The sequence below is a fragment of the Ursus maritimus genome, unplaced genomic scaffold (genome assembly GCF_017311325.1).
Source record: "Ursus maritimus isolate PB19 unplaced genomic scaffold, ASM1731132v1 scaffold_24, whole genome shotgun sequence".
NCBI lineage: Eukaryota > Metazoa > Chordata > Mammalia > Carnivora > Ursidae > Ursus > Ursus maritimus.
Window position 1 is genome coordinate 14558285 of NW_024424897.1, and position 19787 is coordinate 14578071.

At 47.6% G+C, this 19787-nt stretch overlaps 1 protein-coding gene across 2 annotated transcripts in view; it reads left to right on the forward strand.

Annotated features, from left to right (window-relative positions):
• TEX2 (testis expressed 2) overlaps positions 1 to 19787 on the forward strand; it is a 99913-nt gene that overhangs the window by 73700 nt on the left and 6426 nt on the right. Inside the window, exons 6-9 of one of the 2 annotated variants that reach the window (XM_040640396.1) lie at positions 215 to 361; positions 4944 to 5043; positions 12839 to 12971; positions 18558 to 18683. In XM_040640396.1, the coding sequence (XP_040496330.1) occupies positions 215 to 361; positions 4944 to 5043; positions 12839 to 12971; positions 18558 to 18683 (506 nt within the window). The remainder of the gene's footprint in view (positions 1 to 214; positions 362 to 4943; positions 5044 to 12838; positions 12972 to 18557; positions 18684 to 19787) is intronic. The other variant, XM_040640397.1, reaches the window with a different exon arrangement.

A 19787-nucleotide genomic window follows, 5' to 3' on the forward strand; every position in this document is an offset into this window, starting at 1 on the left:
ACAAAGAGGAGTTTTTATCTGTGATGGTGGCTTTTGTTTCTCCCTTGTTCTATGCACTGACATAATGTGAGACTTGTAATTTGTAGGGAAGAAATACAACTCCCGTGGCCGCCCATCTCTGTAGCGAGGGACCTTCAGTGACTTTGTAAAAATAAGCACCTGTCTTGCTCTCCAGTTGCTTTCCAGCTAATTTTGGTTCCCTTTCTTTTGCCAGTTGCCGGAGGCTCCGCCCTCTGAGGAGGAGGAACAGGAAGCCTGGGTGAACGCCTTGCTCGGAAGAATGTTTTGGGACTTCTTAGGAGAGAAATATTGGTCTGATCTGGTGTCTAAGAAAATCCAAATGAAACTCAGCAAAATAAAGGTATCGTTTTCCACATAAGAGGCTTCCAATGCCTCACATTTCTTAATTTGGAAGTTTTTGTGTCATTATATCCTAAGTGAAGAATAACTTGGTTTAAAGCATATAACATATGAGAACAACAACATATCTGAGGTGTGACCTTGGCCGTGTGACTCACTGTACCTGGGGACCTAGTGAATGTTCCTGTTTACTTTTTCCTTTGTGTTGCCCTCACTGTCATCCATTCTAGGTGATAATCCAGAATTTGGTTTGGGAAAATGGGAGCTTTTGTAGCTGGTTTGCTATGTAGACCTCTATTATCTTTAGATTAGTAAGGAACTTAAATTGTACTTTGGAGCCCACCCAGCCTCACAGTCGGGGGGCCGCACCATCTCTGCTGAGGAAAGTGCCAGACGACAGACCTCTTTCCCAAGTCATGCTCCCTCTCAGAGCCGGGAAAGTTAGCATGGCACTCTAAATGTGTCTGGGCCTGACCTTTACTTCTGGCCAGATGGTATTTTATTTTGGGCTCTCTGCTGAAAAACAACAGTCCTGGTGCTGATCAAGACCCACTTGGAAGTAAGTTTAAGCTGCATAAATATTCCTCACAACTGCCACTAAGTGACTCATTTAATACCACCTCTGCCAACCCAGAGACCTCAGTTAGGTTATGTAGAAGTAAGTTTTTGACCGAGGGAAGACCCAGCCAAGGAAGAGTCCCGTTGGTCCCCAAATGAAGTTGTACAGTCAGCAGCTTAAATCCATGGATCCTTCTGGGTCAGAGATATCTTTGAGACACAGACATGAATGGATCCTTTCCCTAGAAAAATGCACAGTGATGCAGAATTTTGCCCATGACTTCAGAGGGTTCAAGGACTCCAGGTTAGGAAACTGTGAGGTAAGGTAAAATTACATTAGAAGGAAAATGTGGGCCTGGAGGAGCTTCGATGTGACTTCTGTCATTTCTTTGGGTGACAAACCAAGCCTCTTAGGGCTCAGTCAAGCTCTGGCAAGCTCTGCTGGCTGCAGGCCGGTGTCATCTCTTTCCTAACCCCTGCAGAAGTGGAGAGGCTGCCATCAGAGCTGGAAGAGCGGATGTCGAGGCAGAATTTGGGGCAAGGATTCGGGAGGGCTCAGTTGACGTGAGTCAGCCTGTTTTTCAGGTAGATTGAGGGTTGAAACCATTCTGCTAGCCAGGTCCAGGGGGGAACAGGAAGTGGCAGCGACCCTCCCATGTTCGCAAACAAGCAGCCAAGCTGGAGCTCACTCTACCGCCTCCCCCTTTCTGGAAAATGGGGAGAGCTTGACGAGTTCCTGGGTCAAGATACACAAGCGGGGCTGGCACTCCTCTTTTCCCAAAGACTGTCATGGGCCCTTCCCTGAGCATGAGGGCTGCGGGTCCTGGCAGTGGGAGGCAGAAAGCAGGCGTGCCTCAACTCCAGATGGGACGCTTCCGTCCCCGTTACACACATTCCAAAACAGACAGGGGCAGGGCAGTGTCCCATGCTTCTCTCGGGTGCTGGAAGTCCATGGAACCTCTGCCATCTTGGAGAATGGTGGGTTCTCTCACCCCAGAAGAAGCTGAGGGAAAGTCTTTTATTTTCTTCTTCTCCCTTTGTTGGACCTGCGAGCTTTTTTAGTGGGCAGATTAAAACCGAGGTCAGAAGTGCTGGAAGGTAAGGATGGAGAAAAGTGGCCTAGACCCTGTAGTGCCAGTAGGGGCTGTGCTCCCTCCACTGCCAGCCTCACACCTCCCCTGACCTGAGTGCCCTGCGAGACCAGAGGAGACCCTGGATGTACTGGAATAAAGAGAAGGGCAGCAGGATATTACCCCAGTTCTGAACCCGCCGCCACCCCTGCCGAAAGGACTCTTATTATCACCAATAGCCAAATATTCTGGGAAGAACGAAACCTAGTAGTGAGTGGTGGTTAACAGCCAATACAAGAGCCAGAATGGCCAGAGGAGCCCGAGCTGTCTGCTGTGACAAAGGTCTCCCTGTCTCCTGGTTTCCCCTGAAGGCCTGACCTATGGAGAACTCTTTGCTGCCCTTACCCTGCGGTCTCAGATTGTCACCCTCACATGTGATAATGACTCATGTTGTGAAAGAGCAGCCTGTGTGTGTATCTGGTGCCCAGTGATGGTTTAAAACAAGCCGAGTTTCTGCCCCAGCAGCAAGTACATTCTTAGCCTCAGCCAGCCCCTCCCAACACCGCCTTGGGGCCCTCAGTCTTCAGGGGCCTCTTGTGCCCGTGTCAGCAAATGTTGTTATTGCAGACAGCTTCCAACAGTTCCTCCCACCAACCTGAGAATGTTCCATACACCTGAATGTCCAGTTGGGTTCACTTGGGAGGGTGAAGAACATGCAGTGAGCTCTTGTCTCACTGTGGTGCCTTTGGATGGGAAGAAGAGGGTTTCTGGTTAAAAAAGAGCAGGAGTGACCTTTCATTGCCTTTCCCTGCAGAGTAGCAAGGAGGCTGACCAGGCTAGGGCCTGGTCCTGAGAGTCTTGATTCAAATCAGTTGTGATTTGGAGGGGAAGCGTGCTTAGAGATGTTCTAGAATCTTGGATTTGGGCACTCAGGTGAATAAGTAGGAAGCCAGGCCCTGCTGAGCCCTTCCTTGTATTACCTACTGGTGATTAGAACTCAGCCCAGCCCTGCTGAGTCTTTCCCGGTCCCTGGTCCCTAAGCCCCTTCTTTGTCTCAGATCCCTCCTCTGCCCTTGCAGGGACCACAGGGTGCAAGGTGGGAAGGCTGGGAGGTTTGACAGGAGACTGGGAATGCCATCTCTGCATTCACTCCCCTTGGTCAGTGTCAGACTCCTGTTCCCACAGGAACCCAGCATGCCCCTGACTCACTGGGTATTAGAGTGATAATAATAGACAGTCTGGGGCAAGAGTGCAAGAATTTGGCTACATTCTTGGCCAAGTAGCGTTCTGTAGGCTGATTGGGAGGCCAGCCACCACATAATATCAATGCCTTAGAAAAACGTTTTCCAAATCCAGCAACCACCAATTCAAGATGCACATTTGAGTACTGTTTTGGTCACATTTTGTTCATCACAGACATCATAACTCTTTAACCGAACCACCCCTGCAGAAAAGCAGAGAGAGAGTTCTCTGGGGAATCGTCAAAGTGTATACCTTTGACAACTGAAGAGGTCCAGCCAAAATAGGCATTAAATCCATGCCTGGCTAAAAGCTACCTCGTTTTATGGGAAATGTTCAGCATATATTTGTTTGAAAAAGCAGTCTGATGCTGGTAGAAAAGCAGGGTGCTCATTACAGGCTCCAGTGTTGTGGGAATCTCACATTTAAAGATGGTGCTACAGGTTAATGGGGAAAGTATTGGTTGTTCAATAAGATGCCTGATGAGCTATTGGGGGAAAAAAATTAAGGTGTAATTTATATCTTACACTGAAATGAGGAATGGACTACAGATTAAAAAAAATAATAATATATACACATACCTAAGTCAGGTGAAAGAAACAAATGAATTAATTCCGTAGTCTGGAGGCAGAGTAGGAATTTCTAAACATGATATTAATACTTATGTTATTTCCTTTAGAGCAGATTCCTACTGATGCTGTATTAGTTGGGGTCCCAGCAGGAAACAGATGGCACACTCAAGTGGCGTCACCAGAGGAGAGTATGTTAAGGGAGAGATTTATAAATATGTGAGCCAATGTAGAGAAACCAAAAGGGATAGGATAGGACCCAAGGCCGGCAGCGGTGGGGCGCTGTTAACACTCCCTGGAGGGGCAAAAGCAGGGAGCAATTACCAGACCTTGGGGCAGCATGGCTGTGTGGAGAGGTTGCCTGTCTGACAGGAGCGGTGGCCTTCAACAGAAGGGAGGGGACAGCTACCTGACAACACTCTTCCCCAAGTACCTCCCATCTGCCCTCCCCGTTGGTGTATCCCACTGGCTACACCCCGCCAGAAACCAGAGGGCTGGAGAGCCCATCCGTGTGGTTTGCACAGACCAGCCTCTCAGGGAACTCAAATCCCGGGGCAAGGGGAGGGGGGTGGCAGACAGAAAATGTCCAGCACTGGGTCAAGGGATGTGACTTTCTTTTTTTCCAAGGATTTTACTAAAAATTGTGAGTTTGCCTATCAGAAATGCTGTAGTAATTTCTTAACTCCCCACTAGTAGTCGAAGAGGGGTCCACTTGCCCACCACACTAGCCAGCTCCAGGCATTGTTAATCTGACTGGCATGGCTGGCTCCTCCTCTCCCCACTCTCCACAGAAGCCTTCACCGACTTCCTTGGCAAAAATAGCCACCCCCGACCTACACCCTGGCTCCCTCTGTCCCACCACTTGCCTTACTGTCGCTGGAACACTAATCCACTCTCTCAAGTTATTTGTCTACTTATTTATGTTTCTGCCTCTCCAACGTAAACCCTGTGAAAGCAAAGACCTTGCGTGACTTGTCCACAGCTCTCTCGGTAGGATGATGCCTAGTATGCTATTCTGTGCTCAGTAAATTTCAGTTAGATGAATGTGTCCCCAAAACCTTGACCTTCACTCCTTCTGAGCAGATGCTGAATTCTAACATTGACCAGGTAACTAACGTCTCATTTGTTGTTTACTTCTCTCCTCCAGCTCCCCTACTTTATGAATGAATTAACTCTGACGGAACTTGACATGGGGGTGGCTGTGCCAAAAATCCTTCAGGCCTTCAAGCCTTACGTTGATCACCAAGGTAACTCTAGCAGAGAATTGACCATTTGTACAAGTGTCGAAATGTGTCCCTCACTGCAGATTGAATACCAAAGCTTTGTGCGGGAGGGGGTCAGGGACGTTTTAAGATCTGTCTTACATTGATTGTCTTTTGTTGTTAATAGTCACAGCCTTCAGCTGACGGGGGACAGATCAGGAATAGATCCCCTTCGTAATTCTTCTAGTGTCTAGGATCCCTGCCGGTTTTGCCCCAGCCCGAATGTGCCCATGTACCCATTGGCGGGCTCTGGGCTCTTGTGTGATTCAGAAAATAGCCCCCGCTGCTCGCAGCCTCACATGTGCCCCCACAGCCCTCACCTCTCACCAGGAGCTGCTGCTCCTCCGTCTGCGTTCACGCCTTTGCCTTGCCCCAACTCTAGGTTGCAGATTCTTTGACCTTCGTGTTTTACATCTTGCCTTCCTTCCCGTGCCTAGTAGGTGCTCCGTACGTGTTTAAAAAATGAAGACAGAGGTTGTCAGCAATATTTTGAGAGTACAGCTTTCTGCTGGGGGAAAGTGCTCAGATTGGATTTTTAAGACACGCTCCAGACACATTATTTACACCTACTCTGGTGGGTTGGGGCAGGAAGAGTTAATAAGGATGTGTGGAGTTTAAATATCATTATGACATAAAGATTTATGTGTATTTTGTGGCATGTGGTTTTAAAAAGACCATGATGGAAAATTTCGTATACAGGAGTGGGGTGACAAGAGGCTCAAGCCAGGCAGGCCAGACTAGTTTGTGAACAGGCAGGAAAAACCTCCCCACCGTGGAAGCAGTCGACTTCTTTTCTGTAGTATCCCTATCCGTATGTACCTCTTTCCACCTAAGCTGGCATGGCATTCCTCAAAAGGCACAGGAACAAGGTAGGGGAGAAAATAATTACAACTTCCCAAGAGTGATTATATGTGCTGAAGTAAGTGTCTTGTTAATTTAGAGACCATGACGTCTACTTTTGTCTCTGTGTGCTATCAGACGGCTCTCGGGTCGTATTGAGTGACATCATTATCTGTGTTGTATGCATTTGTTGTAAATACAAAGAGATTTTTTTTTTATCCCTACAATTAGCAGCTCTGATCGTCTCTTTAGCAATATTTCAGCTGACAGCGAGCCCCTATTTCCACATTTTTAGCATTCCGTGGATTTCAAAGAAAGACCGCAGTGTTATCTGCAGATCCAAAAGTCTACCTAATATCTGCATACTGAGATCACCTATAACCCCTTGATCATGTCTACACTTTGATAAATCTGTGTGCTCCTAGATTTGGCTAATTTCTGGTACACTGAGGGTAAAAACTAGAAAAGATAATTTGCAAATGGTTTAGCTAGAGTTCTTTTAACCACATGTGAAATTTTAAAGATACATTACTTATGTGTTGAGTACCTAGCTAGGATCTCCACCTCATCTGTGTACGAGGGGTTGCCTGCCTTTCTTCCTCTGGCTCTGGCGGGCTCTGGGCTCCCCGTTGCTCTTTGCCTCTTTACGGATTGACTTGTAACAAGCTGGTAAATGATCAGCTAACATACACCTCCACAGAGTCAGGCTTAAAGAAAGTAAATAATACGTGGACATGCTCTATTTCCTAATGTGTTAGCAGTTTCTTATCTCTGCCCTTTGTTGAATTAGTAGAAATTTCCAGCAAGAAAGAAGCAGGGCCATAGCTGGGCTTTGCTGCATCTCAGGAGTGTCCCTGTAGCTTTGAACTCCACAGCCTCCCAGGGCAGCTTGGTCAGGCTTTGAGTGAAATTCACCAAATGCCGAAGTGTCTTTCCTCTTCTTCTGGAGCAAGACATTTCACTACGCAGATCAAAGCTTTGCTGGTTTTTAATCCATTTGAGGCTTATTTCACTCCTTTCAGGGCAAGTTTTAGACATCTGCCTGCTTATGTAACAAGGGAAGAAATGTTACGAAAGAAAGGAATGATAAAAGACATAAAGCCTTTGGGTTTTAAAAGTTTGATCAAATTAGGTTTTTCCAAGTCGGCAAAGGATGCATGTGATAGTTAAAACAGAAATAAACGTAAAGGAAATGTGCTGTTTTGGATTCCATTGCTCTAAGGTAAACTTTTCTTTGAAGGAAATGAAAATCAAGGGTGACTGGCTAAAACTGACTCTGGGAAGCAGAGCCCACCTTCTGGGGAAATGCAAGCCCAGTGGAGAAGGCTCCCACAGCTCTAAGGAGGGGGCACCTGCTGGGGGAATCCACCACACACACACACGCACATGCGCACGCGCGCGCACCCCTCTTTTTTCTTTCTTTCTTAAACCCCCTAACTTGTGCTTGTTTGTTGGAGGCATGTGGCTGGGGGCTGGAGGGGGGTGGATATTCGGACCAGAGCTGGTTGGATCACTCCACCCTCGGGATGAGGGATGAGCCGTGGTTCTCAGCACAGTTCTGGGGCCAGGCTTTGGGATTCACACACAGCTCCGTGGCCTGGGGCAGGATCCGTAAACCTCGCTACCGCTAACCGCTCTCTGCAGTGGGGAGAGTGTGACTCCGTAGGCAAGGCTGGTCTGAGGACTGAGTGAGTTAGTGCATGACAGGCGCCTGGAAGGCGAGCGCGGTAAATGCCGGCTGTTGTTACTTTTACCATCGGTAGTGACACCTTAGCTGCTGCCGCTCTTGGAGAGTTTAGAATGTGGGTGGCTGTGGTGCCCAGTTGACCCATTTTACAGGAATAAATGGAAAGAAAAAGGCCATTCTCAGCTGTTGTGGCCTTGCCACTAAAAGGAGCAATGTCTGTAGTTTGGAAATCACCTGTTGGCCACCGTGGCCCGTCCAAGCGCCAGGACGCACAGCCAGCTTCTCAGGTTGAATGACCACCTTTCCCTGGGGCGTCTTCACTCCCCACCAGCGGCAGGTGGCTGGAAGATAGATGGAAACCAGCTGTGCACCTCCCGCCTCACCTCTGAACCCTGCCCACTCCATATGCACCTCTGACCGAGGGTCATGTGTGGGGGTACAGCGGGCCCAGACGCCCAGGGGAGTCAGAGACGTGCCTGCAGGCATGTCAGCCAATGTCAGGATGAACCACAGATGGGGGCTGTGACCCCTCAGGTTTAGATTAATTTAGTCTTCAGGACGTTTGGCGCAGGTGTGTAAATCTGCAGATAGGTACTGAGTGTCCCCCACAGACAGAGTGCCATACTGGTTGTACCCTGTTTCAAGATACCCAGGTAACAGACCGAGGTTTGACGGGAGGTATTGGATCCTTGGCAAGAGTACCATGTCCCACAGGAATAGGAGCCTTGTCCATTTTCAGAGATGTGCTTGGTCGTAACTGGAGGTGTCCACTTGTCTTCTGGACCTTCACCTTTAGTGCCTGGTGCCTTTTATCCAGTGCTAGACTGAAGTTACTTTGCCACTGAGTATTGCAGAAAACTGGAACCAGAGTCGTCTGTGACCTGCCCGTTCCTTCCACCACACCCTTGTTAAGAGCACCTGGGAGAGCAGCAGCGCGGGGCTCAGCCCAGTGACAGGGCCAGACCGCGGGGCTCAGCGCTGACAGGAGTGGACCCACACACTCTGACCAGATCATGTTGCAGAAAGGAAAATCACTTTGTTGTAGAAAGGGAGAAAAATACGGTTTTGTGGAACTTGGTTGGGGTGCAAGAGAGGAGACTGATTTGAGACTAGACCAGTCTTGAGAGGTGGAGCTATTTCCAAGAACAGTTACAGGTAGGCAGAGAATGGCATCTGTCCTAAAAGACACATTGACATACAGGGAATGCTAGTTTTCTGTGGTATTCGAGTGAGCAATATGGCTCCAGGAACAAAACAATCACTGCTATGCTTTTCTAAGAACCTATAACTCCAACATCTGTTCTTGGTAATATATTATTAAATGTTCCATTTTAAGAAGTTTGTTGTTTGGGTGCCAAATGTTGCCTCTCAAAGTGAAAATCAACCAGTAATAGTTACAATTAGAAATGGAGGAGCGGATAACATGAGGGCCAAGCTCAGGTGAGCAAGGCTTTGGGTTCTCTTACCCCTTCTAAGCAGCAGGTGCCCCGTTAAGCCTACTCCGGTGAGACGGACGCCTTTTAGCTATTTTAATAGTAATGGAATAGTGAGCTGCCCAGTGAAATTACTAGATCTGTGGGGCCACAGTTGGACTGTTCCTGAGGCCGTGGCGTCTATCAAATAGAACACCAGGGAAGGCTGAAGGATCTCTAGTCTAGCTGTCCCTGGTGCCACGCGCTAAGGCGGGCTCAACTCCCGTGGCACCACGGGCAGTCTGCCCCAGGTGGCCTGGCCATCTTTATTCATCTTCGAGCCTCAGGTGCCTGGGGGCAGGGATTCGCCTCAATGTCGTTAGCTCTGATGTCTTGCACTGAGAACTGGAGGAACATTTTGGGTGGAGCAGGCTGTAACTTTCGCTACAGTCTCCCTCCGAGTGGTGATGATGGTAACTGATCCTGCCCTCAGATGAAGAGCAGAAAAACTGCCATCTGAGCTCCTCGCAAGTCCTGGCAGGAAAACTGACTGAAGTTGTCATTGTCCGTTTGTTCCCCATGTTGCCAAATGACGTGCTGGTTTTGTAGGGACTTGGTAATCAGCAGCCACTCTTCACCCCTGGACGTCCTTGTCACATGGGGACCCGTTGTGCGGGGGAGATCTGTGATGGACTGAACATTTGTGTCCCCCCTCCCCCCCTAAATTCAAATGCTGAAGCACTAACCCACAATGTGATGATATTTGGGGAAGTGACTAGGTTTAGATGAGTTCATGAGGGAGGGGTCGTCATGATGCGATTAGTGCCCTTAACGAGCAGAGACCAGAGAGCTAGCTTGCTCTCTCTGTCTGCCATGTGAGGACATTGCAGTGAGAAGGCGGCCTTCTGCAAGCCAGGAAGAGAGCTCGCACTAGGACCTGAACTGGCCAGCACCTTGCTCTTGGACTTCCAGCCTCTAGAGCTGTGAGAAAAAAATGTCTGTTGTCTAAGCTTCCCCGTGTACGGTATTTTGTTATAACAGCCCAAGCAGACTTACACAAGACCCTTTGTTTTCATGGCCTTTCTGGAGAACCTCTGTGTGCACTGACGGCCTCACTCCTATTTAAAGGCTTAAAAATTTGCCCTGCTCAACTTCTGGTTTTTGTCCTTGAGCCCTACTAAGAGCAGATGGTTCTAGAAAGCAGCATTTTAAATGAAATGCCTCACGAAAGAGTCTTAATGTCTGTCAGGAGCACAAAAGAAAAGCTCTGTGGCCACATTCGTCTAGACAGGTAGCGTTCAGCTTGGTCAGAGTTAAGACACCACTTGTGGAACAGTATGTGTCCCCATCCTTACGTTGTTGACGCATTTGTCCGCAATGGGAAGACAGCCTCCCTGGGAACTGTGAATTTCATCTTTCAATCATACGAGGCAGGAGCCTCCTGACTCACCCATTATATAACCACTCGGTCTCAGCTCAGGTTGTGTGCGCTCCAGGGTGTTCAGGGTGCTCTTTGGCTCGCTGAATCATTGTCACAGAAGCAAGGTTTTCTTTGCACCTAATGCTAAAATAGTCTCCTTACCCTCATCTAAATGCAAGCATGTCATAGTGATTTATTGGAATGGTTGCAGTTTATATCTGTTTTTAAAAGTTCTCAAGCCATTCTTGACTCCTTCATATTCTCCCTGAGAACCAGGGCTGAACAAGGCCCTGGGGGTGGGCCTGTTGGAACATATACAATGATAGAAGAAAACAGACCTTGTTTCTCATGCAGAGGCTTGGTCAGATGTGCATGCTGTCTGCCCAGTGCCCCCTCGGCCCAGTGGCCTTCTCTGGTCTGGTCCCCATCTGCCATGGCAACAGCAGGAAGCTAGGAGGGAGCAAAGAGTCCTGGAAGTAAGGAAGTGGGCTGGTGAGAGCAGAGAGAGGGAAGAGCTCTGGCTGGGATGGACACAGCCCTCCCCTAAAGAGGCAATGCGGTCCCTCTTGTGCACATGAGGAGGCTGGTGAACAGAGGTCTAGAAACTTCCAGTGGAGCTCAAGCCCCGGTCCATGTGACAGCGCTCCACATGCATCTTCCCTCTGCCTGCCTCCCTTCAGCTCCTGGCAGAGGGAGTGCTGGCTCACACGTCTCTGGGTGGGACGTCCCAGTTACCGGGGTGTAAGCCAGGGGTGCACTAAGCTATAGCCACACCCCCTCATTTAAAAAACAAACAAAACCTTCTACTTTATAAGAAGTAGAATTCTGATGCCTTTATTAGAACAATCCTCAAAGGCACTACATACTATTAATATTTATTAGGAACCTGACCAGGATTTTCAAAAGAAGTTATTTCTGAAAACATATAGCAGCCAGGTAGTTGGAGCCTATCGATTCTCAAGTTAAAAAAAAGTGGAGATATGCTACAGCAATAAATATCTTCTTTGTTGATGCTCTATCTGTATTGAGCTTAAAGCCTATTCATATCCAGCCTTTGCCCTATCCCCTTTGCACTGGAAGTGATTAATGCCTGTCTTCCTTAAAGCACATGGACCCTTCGTTTCCAGTAACAGTACCTTTGCAGAGCAAGCTAACTGATGATTTTGAATTAACGTAAGCAAGAAATAAAGCAGTTTTGTGAATTGCTACAAACCGGACAATCACAGTTGACCTGTTATCACTTCATGTCATTCGTGGAAAACAGTTACCTTCAATTATGATAAAAAGAATTTGTTTGAAAACAGAATTGGAATGACTCTGCCTTTAGTGAGGGGTGACACCATTAGAGCCTCTTGAGGTTAAGCAGAGCTTTTATCTGAAATGGTGGCCAAATATGGGTTGGGTTATTTACTGTAATTGCTTGAAAATGCTGCTGTGGGTCAACGATGGTTTTAGATTAGTTTCCTGCTTCCTTTTAGATGTTGTCATGCATCTTATGAGGATCTCTAAAGTTGATGAACGTTTAAACACCCACTTGAAGGATCACATTTTGCTTGGAAGTCCATGAAGTGTTATGGAACCCAGAGTCTGAAAACTCACATGTAGCATGTTCTACCCCCAAATCCCAGAATCCTGGTGGGGAAGGTCGGGAGATGATCCCTGATTGCATTGTAGACTCCTGGTCAGTGGCCCATCCCAGTGAAATTCCACAAAGCTCAAAGCCTCTTACATATGATCTCACCGACACCGGTATCTTTTCTAAGGAACGGGGTTTTAAACTAAGGTACAAAGCAGTTACCGCACTTTATCTGGATGATTCTGGGTCCTTGAACATTAATTCTTTTGTCCATTACTAAGCAATTGCCAGAAAGAAAAGGGTGCTAAAAATGTGTGTCCCTCTCCTTATCATGCCGAGCTCAATCTGAAGCATTGCCCGTGCTCCACTCCCCCACCAACATGAGATCATTTGAAGGCAGTGGTTCTCACGTGCGTCTTTAAAGAATAGCCCAGCATTCAGTGAGATCTCTGCACCTCTCTTCTGCCTCATAACTGGCTGGGAATCAGCAGACTTTGTCCTGGCTTCGCCCTGGGACAAGCCATCCTTCTGTTGGGAGTGTATTTTCTTACTAAATGTGAGAATGAACCCAAAGAACAGGACCCCTCCAGCGCTGACAGGTGCACTGAGCTCACTGTTTTAATGGATATTCACATGTTGGCAAATTGACAAACGCTTGAACCATTTCCGGGGCTTTTCTTTTCATGACCTCCCCTTGCATGCATTGGTAGCACAGGCGATAGAAATCTCCAGACTTTCAATGTGATACCTACTTCAGTACTTTAAAATACAAATTTTTATACTGTCATCTATAGTCATGTTTTTCTGGGGGGAAAAAAACTTCTGTTTTTTCACCATTTCTCCAGGACTCTGGATCGATTTGGAAATGTCCTACAATGGGTCCTTTCTGATGACTCTCGAGACCAAAATGAATTTGACCAAACTAGGTAAAGAGCCTCTTGTTGAAGCCCTGAAGGTTGGAGAAATTGGCAAAGAAGGGTAAGGGGCCATATGAATTTATTAATCCAGCCCTGGGGAACTGACCTCTTCCTCTAGTCTTTGAGAAGCAGCTTTGATGTGTTGAGTTAGCTTCCGTGCAAGTGCTTCCGGACCACAGAGGATTTCAGGGAATGGTTCCCTACCTACATCCCCCGAAGACTGTGAGTCCCCACCTCTGCTCAGCACCTTGTGGCCTCAGTGCTGCCAGTGAGGTGCCCAGTATCCATTACCCAGAAAGCATCGCTGACTCAGACCTGTAGGGCAGGCTCATCTGCACAGTAAAATGCTCTGTGAAGAGAATCATCATCAAGAAACTTCCTCCTTCCACTTGTAGCCACAAACAGCATTGTGTGGACAAGGCTAAGGTCCTTAGGGGGTCTGTTTGCTTTAATCACAGAGTCTGAACTATTTCTACTAAGACAATTGATTTTGTAGCCAAGAGGGTGCTCCTAAAGCGTTGTGAGATGTATTTTCCCTAAATAATACAATACTGACTTGCTTAGTAGTAAATTCCTCTCTGTGTAGAAGATACTGCATCTGCTGCCCAGAGTTTGTCTGATTTAGTAAGTATTTCAGATTTGTGAGATACTTAATGAAGGTTAATTTTTCCCCCTTAGATGCCTAAAATGGGTAAGCTGGAACTTTACATTCCCATACACCTTAAAAATGACCGCTTCTGACCACAAATTTAAATTATATTATTTTGACCAAACTAAAAATGCTAAGTAGAGTCGACTCCTCACATCTTTATCCCTTTGGCATGGAATCAACAGTACATTGACAGGAAAACCCCACAAGGAGCCTCCTTCTCAGGGTCCAAATATAAGACACACAGACTCTAAGATTTTTGCTTAGTTAGGATGCTGACCTAATGCTTATATTCATACGTGCGGTCATAGAAGATGGGAGGGTCATACATTTGAGAATGTGCTTTTACTTAGATTATTCTGGTTTAATGAAGTGTTCCTGTTTTACTCATTGGAAAATTTCCCCTCCTGTATGCAGTCTAACCTGTATCTGTGCTATTTTCCTTTTGTTTTTCTGCTATTTGTTAAAATGTGTTTGGATTCGGCAATCTGTGGATTGTATTTTCTGGTGAGTGGTGTTTATCAACTCTCCATGTAGCATTTCATACTCTGTAGGTGCTGCGTCTTGTTTGGTCCCGTGTGACGCCACTAGGAAGCTTGTCCTTTCATCATGTTCCTGGACATAAAGGTTCATTTTGTAGACCTAAGAGGATTGAGGTCAGAGTATATAAGAGGCTTTCCTGGGAGGGAAAGTCTTGCCAACTTCCCTGATCTGAGTTGCTGGGGTTTTGATCTAGTTCTCGAATCAGACTCAATTTCCTGTGTCTGGATGCCCCCACCCCACTGCCATGCCCAGCTGCGCGTCTGCTGCCCAGCCTGTAGGACAAAGCACCGTGGGCAGAAGCAGCCTTGAAAATGAGGTCTAACTACACAGAAGGACAGAGCAAACTTCAGTCAGAAGGAGTCCGTTCTGGAAACAGCCCTGTGCCAGCACAGAGCTGCTGGGACTCCATTGGAAAGGGGCATCTGGGCAGTAGGTGGGGCCCCAACACAGTCAGGTCCCTGAGATCCTGGCCATTTAGGCCTTCCGTGTTCACACTTACTCACGTGGCTCTCTTGGCACAATTTCAAGTTCATAAACCCTGGCTGATCAGAGGATGAACATGTTTCTGAGCAAGCAGTGCTTTTCCAGACTGCGTGAAAAAAAAATCCTCTGCTTTGGGAATTTGATGGTATTACTTTGTATTATACTTCTGAAATACCATTTTTTTCTTAGTAGAGTCTGGTATAAAATGTTTTGCTTCTTCCTGTGAGGGCGTTACGTTATATGTTGATGGGTAATTGGCTGTCATTTAATTTTAAAAGCAAGGAAAAAAAGCCATTCCAAAAGTACTTCATTTGGGAGAAAAATGGACCTTGAGGTTTTTTGGGTTTTTTTATTTTTATTTATTTATTTATTTTTTTGCCCCTTTGGGAATCCGAGAGCTCTGGATCCTTCTCCTGAAAATGCCTGCACATGGACCGTTTTGGCTCACAATTTCCTGGGGATATTAAGAGCGTCTGAAAGCCCATCCATAACCAAGAGCCTAATCCCAGAAGTGATTCTAGAACCCACTTCTTCACTTCCTCAGTCACGAGCACATCGGAATCCCCCTGAGTCTAAATACCAGGGAGAGACCAACCCACAATGTTTTCCTTAACAGTGAATCTCTCCAAAGAGTAGGCTGTGGCAGGGCCTCTGCTTTGTCTCATGGCTGCTTTTCAGTCCCCCTTCAGTCCCGCTTCAAGTGTGCACATGACATGCCCTGAGGGAGTCTCTAGACGACGCCGCTCAACCTGTGGGAGGCCCCACTTGTAGAAAGCTTGTCACGTCCTCACCTTATTAGCCTGAGGGTGATAGTGAGAAAGGGCGATCTGTGTTGGTTTATTCTCATGAAGTTCTTTCTCTTCGAAATGTGTGTATACTTTTTATTTGTAGACATTTTTCCTTTAGTCTTTATTTCCCAAAGAGCTGCCTGCCCTGTTATATATTGTAGTTAACATAACTTTGGGGCAAAAAGGTGCTCAAAGTGGAATTCAGGTAGCAAGCCCAGCAGTCGTAACTTGAGGAACTGATGTGAGGAGGACCCGAGTGAGTCAGTAGGGGAGATCTGCATGCTCGCTGCTCTCTGCAGGAACCGTGGCTTTGGAGGAGGGCATTTCCTGTAAGGCACTTGGTCTGTTCGTGCTTTACCACTGCAGCCTGGGGGCCGTGGGCCAGTCCCCACAGGGGGGCCCCTGCAACCTCCGTATTGAGTCACTAGTCCACGGTATACCCGCAGCCACCACCACCCTGAAGCTCCTGACTTTAGGGAGCCAAGTGCCTGCAGCCCACCCCGCGATTCGGTCTAGCTCTGTGGGAGTACACACGTGTCTGTGGCAGGTGTATGGTGCCGATTTCACTCAGAGAAGATGACTACGTTCTCGCGTGTGGCCACCTTCCTGGGCTGTTCCATCTAGTTATGCATCCTTCACTTAAAGCCTTTTTTGGAGCTGCCTTTTAGAACTGCCTCCAGAGTCTGTGACATTCTTTTAACTATTCTGAGCATCAGCAAATCAGCCTGCTTTGTAGATGGATTGGCTCTTGGAGAAATTGCTAGAAGTTGTTCAGAGGCAATGGTGATTATGAGACCAAGAAATAATATGTTTGGTCCAAGACAGAGTATCAGTGATAAAATAATTCACTTTTTCTTATGTGTCTGACTCCAAGCACATGTCCAAAAAGATTTTTAGCAGGGGCAGCAAAACTAGAATTAGCCCTTTCGGTGGAAAAGATATCATACTCATCTGGATGCTAAGATGCGTTTTACAAAATTAGGCTTATTACGTTCCAGCACCTTATATAAGAATATGCAGCGAATCGTCCTCCGAAGTTCACGCTGACATCATGAGATCATTAGGTGCACTGCACGTTCAGTTATGAAACTGAGTGGCAGCCAAACACTGAGTGACACGTTTAATTAGTTAAGTATTGAGGGCCACATAGAGGTACCATTTGGTCAAAATCAGAATTTCATGTCGCCCGGTCTACTTTTAACTGATACGGCATTGTCTAAGTTATTCACTTCAAGCCACAAAATGTATCGTGTTCTCTGTCCTGCGGAGGATGAATTTGGGAACCTGAGAGCTCTCTGCAGTGCTCAGCCTTTGGCACCTTTTGCTTCAGGTCTGGAGGCTGCCAGATGACAAATACCAGTGGGGACAGGAGGGACGGTGGCTCAGCAGTCTTCCCTGCAGTCCCAGATCTTGAGGCAGCTGTTCGTGCTGCGTGGAAGGGGAGCAGGCCTCCCGTGCTGTCAGGACACGGACGCCTCGTCTGATAGCGCTAGGTCTGACAGCAAGGGGGCCCGGGCGTTGTACTGACGGACAAGGAGAGTAGATGTGTCAGATGGCGGTCTTATCTTTGAGGATTTGCCTCCCTGACTTGCCTCATCTCAACCCCAATTTGAGCTTTCTTGGGAGTAATGTTTTGCTGTGCACATTTTATATAAAAGAAGATCTCTGTGAGGGCTGTCTCACGGTAGGGAGCTCTGAAATGGCTTCACGGCCACGGAGCGCCCAGAAGCATTGCTGGACTAGCCAGGACCCTAACAGAAGGAGGAAGAGTCAGGCAGGTACTGTCCCCATGGCCAGGGACAAGAGGCTTTTGTACCTGTGGGGGAGTTTCCCTTTAACTGTACGCTCAAGCCTGTTGCCTGAAACGGCTGGCTCTCCTGTTACAGAGCTGGGGTTGAGGAGGATCCCAGTGTCCTGCCAGGGAGGACACTGGCGAGGTCTTCTTACAGTCGGGCTCCTGTTTCAGGGGTGGCGATCTCAACCCGACCCTTCCATGGCTGGGGCCTCTCCTGGGCCTTCAGTTCTGCACTCATGTGTGGACTCCGCCCTTGGGTGCCCTTGGCCCCCATTGGCCAAGAGCTGGCTGCCCCCCTGTGAGCATCAGAGGAAGAGCCCAAAAGGGATTGCACCTGTAGGGACAGGACCTAAGCCCCACTGCCTTCCCCTGTCCCGGTAATTTTATCCTTATCAAAAGTACAAGGCCTTGCCTCTGCTTTGGGGCCATTTGGTTGCTTAGGAGTGGTCAGAGACTACACTGTCCCTCGTTTGCTTCATCCCAGCTAAGTCTCTGCACCTCAGAGACAGACCCTGCCTCTGGGCTTCTCTGAAGCAAAGCCACACTCCAGGGAGGGAACTGCCTTTTGTGGGGCCGAAGCTCAGCCAAGAACCCCGCCCCACCCCGCCCCGTGCCATGGAGGGACTCTTGCCACTGCTGGTGACCTAGTAACAACCCCCTGCCTCTGGACACAGAGTATCCAACCTGAAAGGATTAATGAGGGACTTTGCTCATTGATGAGGCTTTGTATTACTTCATTTTTTAAAAATGGTTTTTAAATTTGTATTTCTCCAGAAAACTTCCTGGGTTCTCCCATCAGTTGCTTCCCAGAGTCCCTTGAGATTTGTCACCTGTGATCGTTGGCTTTTTCTGTGGCCTTTAGGAGCTAAGGCAGTTATGGGATAGGATACATGGTTTCAGTAGGAAGAAGTCTTGAGTCAAAACGAATCTGGACTAAGGAAGCATCATAGTTGTTGAGCTCAGCCAGAGTCAAGGGACTTGCCTGAACATCCCTGTCACGGGTGAGAGGAGGTCATGTCGCCACCATAGCTGTCACCTCACCCCGCAACCATCGTTCTTTCCATTCACCCTCCCACTTGGTTACTGCTGCACTTGATGAGATCACTGCATTTTGTGTGGACTGCATCACACTCCCACCACCTGTCCTGACGCATGCACAAGATGGAACTCTTGAGGCCCAAGTCCTCTGTGCTGCTCTCAGGGGACTTGGTGCTGAAGAGTCTCCTGGGTAGCCTGACCAATCCGAGGACCCTTGGATTGGGCCTCTCCTTTTCCAGGTGGGTTGGGGAGGGTGAGGACATGTCAGCGGTGGTGGCGGTGGAGCTTGTGTGTTCTCTTTCTAAGCAGAGCCTGAAGGGCAGGCTGTGGTGGTGACTCTGCCCTGATCAGTTGCAGGCCCAGGGCGTACTGTCTGGCGGACAGCGATGAGGAGTCCTCCAGTGCCGGCTCCTCTGATGAAGACGACGCTCCAGAGCCCAGCGCAGGAGACAAACCACTTCTCCCAGGGGCCGAAGGGTGAGTGGATCAGTTTCTAGGGTCTCCAGGGGTCAGGGTACCAAGTTGGGAGTGAGTTTGTTTCCCCTCTTCCTGGTAATCTTTCTTCCTCTGTCACTTTGAGTGAATGGTTTTTGCATTAAGAACCCAAAGTGGCTTCAAACCCCAGGCCCCACAGCAAAAAGACCCGAATAGCTTTCCTTAGCTAAGAAGGTTCCCCATCAGAATGGCTTTCTCGGGCCATTGAAGAAAATTATTATTTTCTAAAGATTTTATTTAAATTCAAGTTTGTTAGCATATATTGTTTTACTAGTTGCAGGGGTAGAATTTAGTGATTCATCACTTGCACATAAGAAAATCATGAACAGAGTATTGAAAGGCGTGCTTCTGGGCACAGCTTACGCAACACCTCCCCCTGGTGTCGGCGGAGGGCACTGCGCCCCTCTGTCCGGTCACACTTCTGTTGCGCTGCCGGCGTCTTCCTGCAAGGCTGGAACCCCTCAGGTGATGTCTTTGGTGTGTTTTGAAGATGTGGGTCACATAGCTGATCTTTTGGATCATGAACTTCATTTTCGGGACTCCCTTTGCCTGTTACTTGGACTATGGCATAATCTGAGTGCTTACACAGCTTCTTTGTAAGAATCTTTTAGTTATTTAAAGTGAGTTGAAGAAACGAAGATTATAAAAAAGATGCAGAAGCACTTGTAAGAAAATATCAGCCTATTCACTTTTGAAGAAGATAGGGAATCCAGACATTTGAGGAGTTGGTACTAAAGTTTGTGTGTGTTATTTGAAATCTACCCTCTTGACCGTCTTAAGAATGACTGTTTTTCTCTACACACATACACATATATTCCTGACACTCTGATACTCTGGAGGATTTTAAAAAGCAAATATCCTCTCTTCTTAGGGCAGTCTTATGGTAGATATGACCTGATACAAAAGCTTGCTTTCTTGGCCTGCCAGCATGCCAGCTTGATTAGTAATTTTATTTAGAAAGAAGTTCTAAGCCTTTTGAAAAGTAGTTGCCACTTAAAGTTGATATGACATCACCTAAAAGGCAGTCAGGTAACTGCTGTATTTAATGTCCCTATCCATGCAGCACGATTTATTATTTATGTGTAT